Below are 16,531 nucleotides of genomic sequence, written 5' to 3'. Positions count from 1 at the left end.
TGGTAAAGGATGGCATTCGTTGACACGACAGTTAGCCCAGTGGAGTTCTGCTCTATTTGTTTTTACCTCGAGCTTTGGAATCTTTTTTTTTCTTCGTTTGAATTTAAACACATGGAACAAGGAAAAGCTTTAACAAAGACATGCACAAAAAAAAAGAAGAAAAAATACTGTCATACTTTGCACAAATACAGAACAGCGAAGTTATATGAAAAAGAAAAAAATGTTAGAACTTTAATCATTACTGAATAATCAGTCGTCGTCTTAGTTTTTGCATGGAGAATGCTGTGACAGAGTGTTAAATGAATGCTGGACTTGGGATCCAGTGTTGACCAGTGATCAGGGTTCAAGGGTCCTTTTCGGCATGGTGTTGTGCCCTTGGAAAAGGCACTTTATTCTGACCTCCGTTCCACAGGTGGCAGTGGGTTACCTGACTTCAGGTTGGGGAAGGTTCAAACAGCCGATCTACTGAAAAAAAAATGAAAAAAAAAAGGCTATGGGGGCCTGTGATCTTTTAACTTTGATATGAATCAAGCAGAGGGTTAGATACATAAGTAGCTTCTGCTGATGAATGCCAACATTTTGATCATGTACAGGTTTGGGGTTTAATTAAAACTTTTTTTTTTTTAATATTTTTTTTTACATTGTTCCTTTTGCAGTGTGGTTATTTTATATATATATATATATATATATTTTTTTTTTTTAAATGTATTTTCAGCCATGAAATATTGCTGTGGTGAAGGTGGTGGACTGGATGTGGGGGTGGGGGGGATAAGGTTTCTCCCTGCCAGCTGGGGTCCAGAGACTGTATCGGTGTGGGCCTGCCATCGATTGGTTTTGTTTATACAGTGTGTGTTTTGGTTGACACAAGTACAGTCTGCCTTGTTGGGAAATGCTGTGGTACACACTTTTTCTCTTGTTAGCCATGTGTGTGTTTGTGTGTGTGTGTGTGCACGCGTGCGTGCGCTTGTGCTTGCATGAGTGCGTCCGTGTGCATGTTGTTGTTTTTTGTTGTTTTTGTTTTGTGTGTGTGTGTGTGCGCATGTGTGTGTGTGTGTGCATGTGTGTGTGTGTGTGTGTGCAAGCACTTACATTAATGATTTTGGTGTGTGTGTGTGTGTGTGTGTGTGTGTGTGTGTGTGTGTGTGTGAAAGCACTTACATAAATCAGTTTAATGATCGTGGTGTGTGTGTGTGTGATGGTGTGTATCTGTGTGTGTGTGTGTGTGTGTGAGAGAGAGAGAGAGAGAGTGTGTGTGTGTGTGTGTGTTTATAAATGCATGTGTGCAGGTCATAAATGACTCTAAAGCTGTGTGCATTGATAAGATATTTATTTCATTCAGAACAAATTTTGAACAAATGAATGTGCACGCACACGCATGTTCATACCCGTGCGCACACACACACACACACACACACACACACACACACACACACACACACACACACACACACACACACACACACACACACACACACACTCCTTGTTTCCTGTTTTGCAGCCCCATATGATGACAGATGGGCTGATAGTGATAGGCCTGACCCATTCAGATAATGGGTGTAACGAACACATTATATGGGTGATGGTCTGTTCAACCTGACTGCACTTCACTCTTTGTCTTTCGGCTGCACACAGGCACTCGCACACATGCACACGCAAAGAGAATCTTGTTTATTCCTTGTTTTGCTGCCCCGTATGATGACAGATGGGCTGGTAGTGATAGGCCTGACCCATCAGATAGAGGGTGTGAGTAATGAATGCGTTAGCTGGGTGATAGTCTGTTCAGCCTGACTGCACTACACTGTCACAGTAGTGACCTCTCTGTGCACAGTCCTTTGTCTTCCTCTCTCTCTATATCTGTCAATGATTTGTGCTTCATGTTTTGTTTTGTTCGTTCGTTGTCTGTCTGTCTCATTCATACTACCCTCCTCTAGTTTTTTTCATTATTTTTTTTAATTGTTCTCTTGCTCTGTGTCTTGTTTGTTCTTTCTCGAATTTTCTTTCTCTTGCTCTCTGTGATTGTTGGTTTGTCTGTCTATCTGTCTCTCATTCATGCTCTTCCTTGTCTCATTCATATTTTTTTTATGTCTCTGTCTGTGTGTGTGTCTATCTGTCTATCTCATTCATAGTCTTCTCTCATTTGTATTCTTTCTCTGTCTCATTGTCTGTTGTTTTTTTCTCTCACTCTTGCTCTCTATCTTCTCTCTGTCACGCTCTCACTTGCTGTGTGTGTGTTGCTGTATAACTAAGTTGCTGTGTGTGTGATGCATGTGATTGTGTGCGCGCATGTGTTTTGTGGTTTCTTTTGTGCGTGTGTGTGTTTGTGTGTGTGTGTGTGTGTGTGTGTGTGTGTGTGCGTGCATATTTTCTTGCATGTGTATATGATCACTGGCATGTGTTTCCCTTTTGAGAAGCTATGCTAATCAGCTGAGAACTTGTTCACTGGCAGAAATCTCTAACATTCATATGCAAAGTTGAATGCAGGTAAATGTCTTATCAAAAACATGTAGCTAAGATGTAAAGTTAGTTCCGTCTGCAGGCCTGCCGGTCATCAAAAAACATCCTTCAAATGTTGTGCAGGTCTGGACTCTTAGTGTCCCATCTTTCTCTCCTCTCCCCCACCACCCAACAGTTGTGTGTGTGAAGCATCAGACTGGTGGGAGGGAAGACGGTTAGAAATTCAGTTTCAGTTTCTCAAGGAGGCGTCATTGCTTTGGGACAAATCCAAATATGCTGCACCCCATCTGCAAGGCAGATGCCTGGTTGCAGCATAATAAAACACGCTAGTCAGGCCTTGAGTGCATGGGGGTTCTTTTTCAGTGCGCAGAGTAACAGTGTGCTAACAAGATGTTTAATACACACACACACACACACACACACACACACACAAAGAAAAAAAAAAGACATCGGTAGAGTAGTGACACGTCAGCAGAGACACATGATTCATTATATATATGGTATTGTTCACAGGAAAAGAGTGTGTAATTGTTTCATTACTGACAGAAAACAAAAAACAAACAAAAAAACAAAAAACCCAGTCCCATAGAGAATTACAAGTCATATCAGTCATTTCCTCACTGACATGATTCATTCATAGAACACACTTTGTCTCAGTGAAAAGGGGAGGAAGAAAATGTGATTGGTCTGCACTGAAGCTGACTGCTCTTTCCGCTGTTTAACTTTTACAGCCATCGGGGCATTGAATTCATATCCACTGTGTCTAGGGCTTGGCATTGGAAGGTGGGGCCCAGTCCTCTCCTTGCACTGTTTTAAACCTAACCCAAGTAAAGTCAGGTACCATTCACACCTGTATGGAGTAAGGACCCAAGCCTCAAACCATGATCACTAACTGACTCTACCACAGCGCCTCTGACACCGTACAAACATTGGTTGTCCCAGAGGCAAGCGAAGAGAGAGCATTTCCAGCAGAAGGTGGAGTTGTGGGGGAAAGTGGAGGGGGTGTGACAGGAGACGTCATGTCCTGTCTGTCCTCCCTGTCCTCTCACTGTCAGCCTGACTCTGTTTGCCCCACAACCCACCACCCCCCCACCCCGCTCCCAGCACCCTGCCCCACACTCTTTCACATACATATATGCACGCGCGCACACACACACACACACACTGCTGTCACAGTCCCTGTCCCTGTCAGTAGATCCACAATTGATGTTTTCTTTGGGAATGTCCAGAGAGAAAGTGAGAAGAGGGGCAGGGAGGGGAAGCAGTGGTAAAACTGCTTTGGGGTTGTACAGAGGTGGTGGGTTATCATAATGATGTGGGACAGATGTTTTTGCTAGCCAAAAATGATAGCTGGAATGTCAAAATGCCAGTTACAAATCTTCTGGTTTGTTGATGCAGTTGTGCATGTACATGTGGAAAAATTCAGCTTGAAATTGTTTTGATTGTTTTGGATGTGTCAGTATTAATATTGTTCCAGTTAATATTCAAGTTGCTAAAATAGTAAAAACAAAAATTCTTTGGGGTGAAGGTTGAGCTTGTAAAATAGAGTTCATAGCAGTGTTTGACCCCACTGTTGCTAGCTAAAGTTGTGAGAGAAAAACAACAACAACAACAACAACAAAAACGAATAAAAAAAAACAAAAAAAATGTACACATAGCTGAAGTGAAGTGAGAGGTAAATGAATAGTGAAGTAGCAAGAACTTTACCCCAGGTCTTGGCAAGAGGGATTTAAAAGCAAATGTAATGTTTTACAGTTTTTTGCTGTGGTTCTAAAAGGTGTTTAGTTACAACAGACAGAAAGGCCATCAACTCACAGGAAACCAGACAACAGATATGTTCACAAAGGAAATTAGACAATGACTTATAACCTGTAAGAGAAGAAAAAAAGTTATGGTATTGTTATTTCTTTTTGATAAATAGAGGAGAAAATCAAAAAGAGGTGAATAAGAAAACTGATTTTTAATGGAAATAACCAAACAGTGCTGACATCCTTTTTGAAAAAGATAAATCATCACAAATAATTTACATTTAAATCCATTATTCCTATATCAGTATTTACGGGAAAGCCTAATGTGAAATGATGACTGGCTGCAGATGAAAGGCCAGTTTACCTTTCAATGAAGCGTTTCTGGGGGGCGACCAAGTGGTCATGTATCATGGTATCGTATTACTTTTTGTTACAACAGATTTCTCTGTGTGAAATATGGGATGCTTTCCAGGGGGAGAAAGTGCAGTACTATACAGGATCTTTGTCATCTCACATGATTTCTGCGTATGTGTGAAAGTACAAAACGCCTGAAAAAGTCTGACAGTAACAGATTGGCTGCAAGTGAAAGGCCAGGTGACGTTTCACTGAGGGGTTTTATTGGGGTCATCTGGTGGTCATGACTTCTCTGGCATTCCGCACCCCCCTCCCCCCTCGCCCCATCCCAGTGTCTGGAGACTGCTGTGTATTGATGGCCTGACACCTGACACCACACATTGCCAGGACAGTCACTGGAAACCCTGACCAAGAATGGAAATGTCAGCAAGCACAATGTGGCCTTTCCACTGATGTCTTTCATTTATGTGATAAAGAGATGATTATTTTACCATTCAGAGTATGGCTGTTGTCAGCACGCACACACACACACACACACACACACACACACACACACACACACACACACACACACACACACACACACACACACACCTCCTGTGTATGGACAGCTGGACAAGAAGTCCCTGACAGCAGTTGGAAAATGACAGCAAAGTGAAAAGTGGCTGTAGTTTAGTGTGAAGCTGTTTGATCCTGTGAAGCATCCTGTTTGTACCACAATTGGTTATTACTCAGGAGTCAAGCCTGGCAGGTCCAGATTATCCTTGGAGTCATTGCAGACTAGCCCGGCATGACCCAGCTAGTCGGAACTGACCCGCCCATTCCCCACTAGTTGCATTTATGGATTTAACCCCCATCTCCCACTCCCCTGGTCATAGAAAGGCTAGCTTGAGAACCAATGCAGGCTTTTAAAGTAGATATCAACCACATTTAAGCAGCATGCACTTTGCGCACCTAAAAGAACCCATGGCACAAAAGGGTTGTTCCTGGCAAAATTCTGTAGAAAAATCCACTTCGATAGGAAAAACAAATAAAACTGCATGCAGGAAAAAATACAAAAAAATGGGTGGCGCTGTAGTGTAGCGACACGCTCTCCCTGGGGAAAACAGCCCAAATTTCACACAGAGAAATCTGTTGTGATAAAAAGAAACACAAATACAAATGCAAGTACATTTACTGTCGTTAAGTTGTAATGGAAGGGGGAGGGACAGGGGTCAGAAAAGGTTTGCCCAGAATGACCCCCGTTTGTTTTTCAGTTGGTTCAATAAACCTACACAAAGGGACTGATTTCTAACTTGAGGGGGGTCAGTCTTGACTGGTCTCAAATGACCCCAGGGGTAAAACCCAGGTAAGGGGAGTTGTGAGGGAGAAGGAGTAGTAGTTTTAGGCTGTTACACTGGTCAGTGGCCCACTGGTTAATTGGGGATCATCAAGTGGTGGTTACCTCGCTATTCAGAATGTCCACACCATTCACCACCCCCTCTGTGTGTGTGTGTGTGTGTGTGTGTGTGCACTGCTCAGTTCTGACATAGGAGGGAGTGTGTTTTGATGGGAGGCCATGTTGTGACCCTAACACACACACTGTTTGGGCATCAGGGGATGTGTGTCAGCCTCACCCATCTACTGGAATCATTTACATTCTGGAATGCTCTTGGTTGTTTTTTTACAGATACACATGCTCACACACACATGCATACAAATGCACAGATGCGAGCATGTGCGAGCATGCACACACACACACACACACACACACACACACACACACACACACACACACACACACACACACACACACAAAACACCACAAGCAGACACAGACACACACACACACACACACACACACACACACACACACACACACACACACACACTGACACAGATACACACGGTAAATTGAAAAAAAAAAGAAAAGAATAAATTCTGTTTAAATTAAGAGAACACAGTCTGTGATTTTTTGACAAATTAAGTAGATGAATGAATAAAGTTCAGAAAACAGAACTTGTGATGTTTAGTAACTGTATGATATCAGTACAAGAAACGAAGGATTTTTTTTCCAGCAGAACCTGTCAGGATTGAAAGCCAGTTGTCATGAGCTCCAGAATTACTAGCCATCTCCCTCATGCCACTTGGCGCCACAGTGTTGGGGCTTTCGATAAGTTACAAATATGGGGGTCCCAGATAGTGAGATACTCTTATGCCGTAATTCTGAGAGCCCCAGACTACATTCAGACTAGGAAATAGGAAAATTTCTCACAGAATATGTTGAGGGAAAAAACGAAAAAAAACACGAGTGCAACAGTTTCAACCAAGAATGTTTTTTAAAGGTGTTAAATAGCATTGTTCATGAATGTGTGTGTGTATGTGTGTGTGTGCGAGACAGAGACAGAGACAGCAATTTTCCAAACAAATAAGCCATCCTGGTGGTAGGCCTCAAAGAGAAATGTGTTCTGGAGTACATGATTAAAAGGAAGTTTTTTTTTTTTACTAGGCTTGTGTTGTATACATGTGTTTATGACCCCACTGGCAGTGGGTAACGGACCAGCTGTTACAACTAACTGCCTTGTTGCTGCCTCTGGCCATCAGCGTCAGTGTGTCTGCGTCTCTGTGTGTCTGTTTACCTCCTGTAGAGGTATTGTATTGTATTGTATTCTCTTTTTATCACAACAGATTTCTCAGCGTGAAATTCGGGCTGGTCTCCCCGGGGAGAGCATGTCACTACACTACAGCACCGCCCTTTTTTTGCATTTTTTTTCCTGTGTGTAGTTTTATTTGCTTTTCCTATTGAGGTGGATTTTTCTACAGAATTTTGCCAGAAACAATCCTTTTGTTGCCGTGGGTTCTTTTACATGCACTAAGTGCATGCTGCACACTGGACCTCAGTATATCATCTCATCCAAATGACTAGCGTCCAGAACACCACTCAAGGTCTAGTGGAGGGAGAGAAAATATCTGCGGCTGAGCCGTGATTTGAACCAGCGTGCTCAGATTCTCTCACTTCCTAGGCAGACACGTTACCTCTAGGCCATCACCCCACATCCTCTAGGCCATCACTGCACATGTGCGTCTTAGCCTTGTGTCTGACTGAGCATTTTTAGAGGTTTGAAAGCACTATATATACATGCAGTTTAGCATTGTTTTCTTTTTTTCAGTGTTAAAAAAAACTCATTTATCCTCCTCCTCCTCCACCTCCTCCTCATATTCATCTTAGGGAGATAAATTCAGTCAGCTATTTTAGGATTTTGTGTCTCAGTGTTACTGACTGTGCTCTTTATTCTCTTCCATACACCCTTCTCCCACCTCCTTTCTTTTTATCTTTTCTCTCAGTTCCTACAAATTAATAGCGCATGTGATTAAAAAGTGAAAAGAAACATCGGTGACACTTTAAGACCTCATTTGACCCAACTTTGTCAGCTTCCCCTGCATTTGGCAAGCAGAGATGGCAGTTCAGAGTCCAGTATGGATGGACTGCAGCTTATTGAATATAGTTAGTTTTTGTAGTTTATGTGAAATCTGTGTTGCGGACAAGAAGTGAACCTAAAGTTGCGGTTATATTTAAATCATTGTTTTCGCATTTTGCTTGGATCATTTGTGCGGTTTTGATATTCAGTTGTGAAGTTTGATAGTTGTCGACAAGATTTATTTGCTGTAATCTCACAGGAATTAGAAGTCACTATGTCAGTCCTCAATTTCTTTTCTTTTTCTGTTTGTGAGTGGAAAATTTCTCTCCCATGGGTTGTGTATGAAGGTCTGTGTCTTTCTCGCTTTTCTCTCTGCCTAGCAGCGGTGTATATAAATTATGATATGTATAACAATTAACAGATGTCATATATGCATAGAATGGAAAATGGTAATGAACAGAACAATCTGATACGTTCACATGGCCTGTGACATTTATTATGGCCCAAGGTTAGAGAGAGAGAGAGGGAGATTGACAGAGAGAGAGAGAGAGAGAGAGAGAGAAGGTACAGTTGAGTGAAAGGTGAGATGGGTTGCTCAGGTCGTTGTGGTGATCCCTGGAGGCAGTTAACACTGTTCAAGGTCATGTCCTTCCTCCCCAAGCCCAGCTCCTCTCTTCTTCCCGGACGGTCATTAAGCAGGGGCCTCAGGGCATGAGGGTTGACCCCTCCGTATTGAGGTCAGCTCGTTCTCAACTTTGATCTGCAGGGATGGGGTGATGTGGTTGGGGGGGGGGGGGGGGGGGGGTGGGGGGGGGGAGATATATTGGGGGCATATAAGGGGGATGGGACACAAAGGTGATTATGCAACATCTTTGAGTTATAAAAAGAAAAGGGGTGGTGGGGGTAAGCGTGGGTGTAGGGGCTATCAGTGGTGGGGGTGGGGGTGTGGATTGGGGGGTGTGGGTGGGTGGGGCCTGGGGGGGGGACACTCACTGATCTTATACATTCTGAGAGACTGTGCGGTTTGAAAACATTGTTGAGAAATGCTGTCTGGGAGACTGTATGCTTTTTCGAACATTGTTGAGAAAATGCTTTCTGAGTGGCTGTATGGTTTTCTAAAATCATCGAGAAATGCTCTCTGAGTGACTGTATCAGTGGACAGTTTACTTCATTGAAGTATGCATCTCTTTCTGTGTAGTATGTTGTGATTGAATTTAATGTACAAAGGTGGATGTGGGTGGATGGGAAGTTGCTTTATAAAAGTTATTTCTTATTTGCTGTTACAATAAGAATCATAATAATGATTTTAACAACAATAATAAATTTCATAATCATGATGGTGTTAAACAATTTTAAGAACAATGATAGATTTCATAATAATTATATTAGCAATAATAAATTTCATTTTAAACACATTGACATTTTTTCACTGAAAGTAATTTCACACAAAACACAATGATTACAAACAAATACTGTAAAAAAAATGCTTTCAAAATGGACACAAGAATAAACAGATAAAGGTACTATAGAGAAAAAACCAGGCATACAGAGAAACTGAAGCACATCAACATAGTGTGACAAAACAACAACAAAATCAAAGGTATCTTTACTTTCTTAAAAAGGATTTCCTCTTGTCAATTCATTATCGTCAAAAAGTATGTGAAAAGATTGCCTTTGTCATATTATGTTATTGAGCAGGATAAGAAAGACGACCTTTTGCTACATTCCATAACTGGCATTGGGATTGATTGCATGTTCATTGTTGTCACTTTATAAAAATGGCATGGGATGGAATTCCCTTTTGTTAATTAATAAACAGCTTGGGGAGAGTTTACTTTGAGTTTGTAGTGATTAGATCGCTGGACTCTGGTGCAGGAAGAGCAAACCTGGATAACACAGCACTGCAATTCTCACATTATGCTATGGGTTTTTTTGTTTTTGTTTTTATATACAATATAACAGTATATTTGCAGGGAATATGCAAAAATCATGAATGGATAGTCATAAAATTTCAATTACATAGCAGCAAAACTGACTGAAATATGAAGATTTAAATGAGGGTATGGGTAATTTTTCACCCACGAGGTATGGCAAAGGTCAATGGTCATAGGGCAGGGCAAGGGTTGGTCCTAATCCCTGTTGACATGTGTGTGATCCATGTTGACACGTGTCTTGTCATAACAAGCTTTTAACGTTTTTAGTCTGCCACTGACTTTCTACGCAGTGGCCATGTTTGCTTCTGTCAACTTGACAGGAGCTCTTTGCTTGCACAGGTCAAGTGTTGGTAGGACGTTGGAAGACAGGAAAGCCTTCAGTTCTTCAGCTGTACTAACTTGGAATTCACTGCCTTCTTCAGTCTGTCACAGTCCCTCACTCGAATCCTTTGAAACGAATCTGAAGCCATTTTATTTCAGGTAGTCTGTACTTGATTAAGGCACTCCATTCAGTATCTGTATTCTGCTTTTATATAGCACTTTCAAACCTCTCCAAGTGTTTTGCAATAACTTGTCAGTGAGACAGGATGCACACAAGACACACACACACACACACACACACACACACACACACACACACACACACACACACACACACACACACACACACACAAGCATATGCACAGAGATATGGGGGGGAGGGGGGGCATTAACAAAAAGAGACTGGGGTAGGGGGAAAAGGACGCAGAGGACCAGAGATGGAGATTATTTCCCCCCAGTTTGGAACAGAAGTTCAGGGAGACAAGGGCACATAACTTTTCACCTCCAAACCTGGGCAGAAGGGCAGAGGGGTCTTGTGAAAAGCCTGGACAAGGAGGTATCACCAGTCCACACACACCAAGTTTTTACCAGCTTGGGGAGTAGTCAGGTATGGAAAATAGAAACTTGTAAAATTATCGATTCAATTTTTGCATTGGCAAGATCCATCAATCATAACAACACATTGATTTTTCTTTTTGTGTGTGTGTGAAATGGATGGAGGTGTATGTGCCAGACTGCAGACTCGACATGGCTTTGTTCAGATATAGACCAAGGCTCCTCATGAAGGGCTGAAACATAACATTACAACATATGAAAATACAACATCAAAAATGAATGCAGGCAAGCTTAGCCATGAAACAGAATGCAGGAAAATCAACATTCTCTAGACCTAGTGGTGTCTCAGAATACATAGAAAGTTTTCTAACAATGTCAGTTAATGTTGAAAACATTGATAAATTCAATTTAAACAGAGTTGATTGTCTATGATATTTAGGCTTTTAAATATTTCTCAAATGAGCTGGACAACAAAGAAGAGTGTGTATCTTGTTTTCTTTTGAAGTCCCTGCACAAAGGACAAATCAGATGACTGTCATTACCAAGAGTGTGTATCTTGTTTTCTTTTGAAGTCCCTGCACAAAGGACAAATCAGATGACTGTCATTACCAAGAGTGTGTATCTTGTTTTCTTTTGAAGTCCCTGCACAAAGGACAAATCAAATGACTGTCATTACATGTTCTGTATCTATGAGGATGGGCCGTTAATTCAGAAACACCTGATGTGAATCTCTTATTTTAGATGTCCATCCCTATTTAGTCAAGTTGAGTTTCAAGTCAGGGGCATTACAGAAAAACCTGCAAAAAGCAATTAATATGGATGTGATCAGTTTCTGCCACCCACAATCAATCAATGGCTGGCCAAAACCACAAAGGACTGAATGCTGCCTGCGCAGAATACCAGTGAGAGGGCACACCATGACTGAGTCAGGCAGCTGATTACTGCTTGTTGGCACAGTCATGTCCAGGGAAAGTTGTCTCCAGTACAGTGCACTTCTCTGGGCCTGACATACATAGGGTTCACAGAGTCTGTATTCATATTTTGTGTTTCTCGTTTTTTGTCATAATAGATTTCTCTGTGTGAAATTCGGGCTGCTCTCTCTACACTGACAGCGCCACCCATTTTTTTTTTTTTTTTTCACATGTGCAGTTTTATTATTTGTTTTTCCTGTCAAAGTGGATTTTTCTACAGAAATTCACCAGGGACAACCCTTTTGTTGCCATGGGTTCTTTTACATTCACTGAGAGCATGCTGCACATGGGATCTCGGTTTATCGACTTATCTGAATGACTAGTGTCCAGACCACCACTCAAGGTCCAGTGGAGGGGGAGAAAATATCGGTGGCTGAGCCGTGATTCGAATCAGTGCGCTCAGATTCTCTCGCTTCCTTGGCAGATGCGTTGCCTCTGGGCCATCACTCCACAAGGTGGGAACTTTTCTTCTTGGGGGCATGGTGAAATAATTCTGAATTTTTTGGCAGACAGGTGTGTGCAGACAGTGTAATGGGCAACCCTCATAACCAGAGGTGCTTTATTGTACATTCACTGTCATCTTTTTTACTGTGAAAAACCAGATCCGTCATTTATAAATCGATGAGTAATTGTTCTTTTTTGGCTGAAACATTGATTTTTCAAACACATTCTTCAATGGCCATTTGTGTATTCAGTGAGAAGTGGTAGCAATATGCAGCTTGCATTGTTCAAATGATATTTCTTTTCTTTCTTCTTCTTCTTCTTTTTTTTTTTGTTTGTTGTATATTTGTAAATGTACCTGTTTTTATGGAGTGGTCCTTAACTTATAAAGTCTAGTATCCATGTGCCACCTTGTGAATACAATTTGATATCATCTTTCTTACAACTGCAGCTTTATGTTAGGCAGAATTGCTGCCAAATGTCTCATTTGTGGAGCCAGATCTTGGAGGGGTGGACTGTGGGGGTGGGGAGGTAATGACAGGGTTGTTCAGTGTGCCCTGAGGGGGAAGCATCATGGAGGTTGTTTCAATACCAGTGTTTGCACACAGGCTCTGGGGAAGGGGGAGGGGAGAGGGAGAAAAAAGGGAAGAGGGTGGGGTGGGGTGGGGGGTCAGGTTAACCACCTGCTGTATCCCACAGTGTGGCCAGTGCCCCCCTGAGGAAGAAGGGGGATGCGGGTGGGGGGAGAGGGGCCTGGGGAGGGGAGGGGGGGGGGGGGGAGTGTGAGTCAGGGTGTGCTGGTTCCTGGCCAAAACACACACAGCAGGGTAAGGTGATGTCTTGTGTTTCTGCTGCTGGGGACAGAGCATTGTCCCTGCTGACCTTTATGGGTCATACTCTCTGTATCTCTCTGTCTCCCTCTCTCACTTTCTCTCTGTGTGTCTCTTTCTGTCACCCACCTTGCCCTCAACACTCACACACATACCTACACTCATTATTGACATGCACTCTCACAGACATTCTGATAGACATACACACACTCACAATCTCATAGATACACACTCACTCACTCACTCACTCACTCACTTTCTGAGTTATCACAGACACAGACAGACATACAGATATAGACACATGCATGCATGTACACACTTGCACATGTGCACGCACGCACGCACACACACACACACACACACACACACACACACACACACACACACACACACACACACACACACACTCTGAAAAGATTTTGAATGATTATTCATTGCTTAGAATGTTTTCAGAAATTTTAAACTCCAGTCCAGTTGGTATCCTCCTTTGATGTATTATAATTAATGTTGTTATTTATATTTACATTGGAAGGGCACAATAGCCGAGTGGTTAAAGCGTTGGACTGTCAATCTGAGGGTCCCGGGTTCGAATCACGGTGACGGCGCCTGGTGGGTAAAGGGTGGAGATTTTTACGATCTCCCAGGTCAACATATGTGCAGACCTGCTAGTGCCTGAACCCCCTTCGTGTGTATATGCAAGCAGAAGATCAAATACGCACGTTAAAGATCCTGTAATCCATATCAGCGTTCGGTGGGTTATGGAAACAAGAACATACCCAGCATGCACACCCCCGAAAACGGAGTATGGCTGCCTACATGGTGGGGTAAAAACGGTCATACACGTAAAAGCCCACTCGTGTGCATACGAGTGAACGCAGAAGAAGAAGATATTTACATTGTTGTAGGTTAATACTTGTTGATATGCATATACATATTCTCCTTCCCATGACACCTCATTCAATACACACCACAATCTCTTTAGACTTTTTCTTATAATATACTTTTCTTCTGATACATAACATGAACACTTTTTTTTAACACTAATATTCACATGCATTCCCGTTCCTTTATCCACTACTTTCCTCCTTTCCGTCTAAAAACACTATAGTGAATAGTCGTTAAACTGAAGAAAACACACACATCTCATAGACACTCACGGACACACAGACAGACATACAGACACACAGACACACACAGACACAGACACACACACACACACAGTGTTTTATGGTGTGGGGCTGGTTTCTGGTCAGTATCACAGCACAGAATTGTTATCTCCTGCGTTGTGTGTGTGTCTCTCTCTCCTCTCTTTGTCTGTCTGTATCTTTTCAAGTGGCTTTATTTTGGCGTGTGTGGAGGTAGGGGAGCATGTTGTGGAGAGGGACTGGCATTGTTAGATCTAAAGTTCTTATCCATTGTCTCCCCTTCCCTGTGATCCCCTTCAGACCGCCCCTTTTCCCCCTCCACTGATGCACCACCTTTCTTCTTCCCTCCTGCTTTCTCTCTTGCACCTGTCTCCTGTGTCGAGAGCTCTCTGACCTTCCACAAGTCTTGTCTCAAACAGGAAAAGAATTTTGTTCAGCATCATGGTTTGAAAAGATCAGTGCAGAGGAGAATTGAATAGTCTGTTGTTGTTGTTTTTTTTTCTCTCTCTCTCCAAGCACCATGCCATAAACTATTTATTGCCATACCATCATCATAACTTGTTAGGTCATGTTGTGTTGTACTCTTCTCACATTTGTGCATGCATGGACACACACACACACACACACACACACGTATCGCATACCCAAGGTCTGGTGCTTCCCACCCTTCCCCTCCCACTATTTTGTTTATTCTGTAACTGTGGCAGCGGAAGTGTGTTGTTTGGTCCTGGACTGGTTTTTCTGGCCAGTGTCGATGTAACTCTGGGTGGAAAGTACTGGCTTGATAACAACCCACCCTGGAGTATCCCGAAAGAAGAGGTGCAGCAAGTCACATGGCTTTGCCGGCAGGACAGCCAGGGCCAGGCCAGCACAAAGGATTGATTTCCATGGGGGTGATTAGCTCCTATCTGTGGTGGCCAAGGAGCTAACTGGATTTATGGGGGGCTGAAAGGGAGTGCCCCTTGTTGCCTGCAGTGGGGAGAAGTGGGGCGGAAAGTGGCAGGCAGGCAGAGTGGAGCCAAATCACGTACACTGGGTGTGTTTTTTGGGGCTGGGGGGGTTCGATATCGCTGGGCGTGCATGGAGCTTGTTGTCCTTGGTTTTGGAGAGCTTTTAAAGAGGCAGTTGCTGCTGTGTTTCTTAGTTCTGAGATTTAGGGTAGTAGATGTGTGTGTGTGTGTTTGTGTGTATGTCTGTGTATATTCATGCATGCATGCATGAGAGACAAGGGTGTGTAATTTCCATTTTGACATTCTGGTGATAATGATATAAATTCTATGGAAATAATGATGATGAACTCATGTCATGGATTGTTGTTTCAGAAAAGTGAGCGGCGACAACAGCATGCCTTACGGGAGACAGAATTTCTCAGACTCAAACGGTCACGTTTGGGTGTGGATGATTTTGAGTCCCTCAGAGTCATTGGCAAGGGTGCTTTTGGGGAGGTGAGTGTGTGTGTGTATTTGAGTGTGTGCACACAACCAGACATCTCCATCACTTAAAAAGTTTGCATGTATGGTTGCATGTATGATTATGCGCATGCATGTGTGATTTATATGCACATGGGTGCGTGCGTGTGCATGTTTGCTTGCGTATGTTTGCGTGAGTGTGCATACACAGTGTGTGTATATATGTGTATGGTTGCATCAACCACATGGTATGTGTCTGCATGTGCGTTTGTGTGTATGCGTGTGTTGGTGTGTGTGCTTGACTGTGATTTATGTGTGTGTGCATGAGTGCACCGGTTAATCTTTTTTTAAATACAAATAGACCAGAATTTATGCATATTGTGAAGGCAGGGATGCACGCGCGCGCACACACACACACATGCGCATATATATATATATATATGTGTGTGTGTGTGTGTGTGTGTTGGCTTTCATTTCTCTCATAGTTTTCTTCTGATCTTCCCTCTCCCAGTTCTGCATCTCTCTGCACAACTTCCTGCACTTTCTCTTTTTCTGTCTTTTCCTCTTTTTTGTCCTCTCTCTCTCCCTCTCTCTCTCTCTCTCTCTCTCTCATATTCAGATCTCATTCTCCCCACTTTCCCTTTTTTATCAGGTTGATAAGTCATACAGTTGATAATATTTGGTGTCTTGTATTTTGAAGAATCCGTGTAACTTGAAGTTTTCAGTGCAGAAGTTATTTTTGTTTCTTGGTGGTTGTTGTTGTTTTTTGTTGTTGTTTTTATTTGTGTTTTCCTTTTTTTTATCTTTTCTTTTTTTCATTTCAATTAATGGAAAAGTAAGTGTTAGGTGGGGGATTGTTAGGGGGCAGGGCAAACACCATGGGTGTCAGTGTGTCATTGATCTGTGCTGTGCTGGGCAGGGCAAGGCAGCTATTTGATTGCCTTCAAAATCCTTTCCTCCTCTCTGTCCCT

The 16,531-nt window shown here is 42.6% G+C and overlaps 1 protein-coding gene across 1 annotated transcript in view; it reads left to right on the top strand.

The window, feature by feature from the left end:
- The window catches only part of LOC143301478 (serine/threonine-protein kinase tricornered-like), an 82,570-nt gene that overhangs the window by 22,415 nt on the left and 43,624 nt on the right, over window positions 1-16,531 (top strand). Inside the window, exon 4 of the mRNA XM_076615793.1 lies at window positions 15,474-15,596. Within this exon, the coding sequence (XP_076471908.1) occupies window positions 15,474-15,596 (123 nt within the window). The remainder of the gene's footprint in view (window positions 1-15,473; window positions 15,597-16,531) is intronic.

This window comes from Babylonia areolata, chromosome 27 (assembly GCF_041734735.1).
Source record: "Babylonia areolata isolate BAREFJ2019XMU chromosome 27, ASM4173473v1, whole genome shotgun sequence".
In the NCBI taxonomy this organism is placed as follows: domain Eukaryota; kingdom Metazoa; phylum Mollusca; class Gastropoda; order Neogastropoda; family Buccinidae; genus Babylonia; species Babylonia areolata.
Note: the sequence above shows the minus strand (reverse complement) of the source record. Positions and strands in the feature narration are given on the sequence as shown.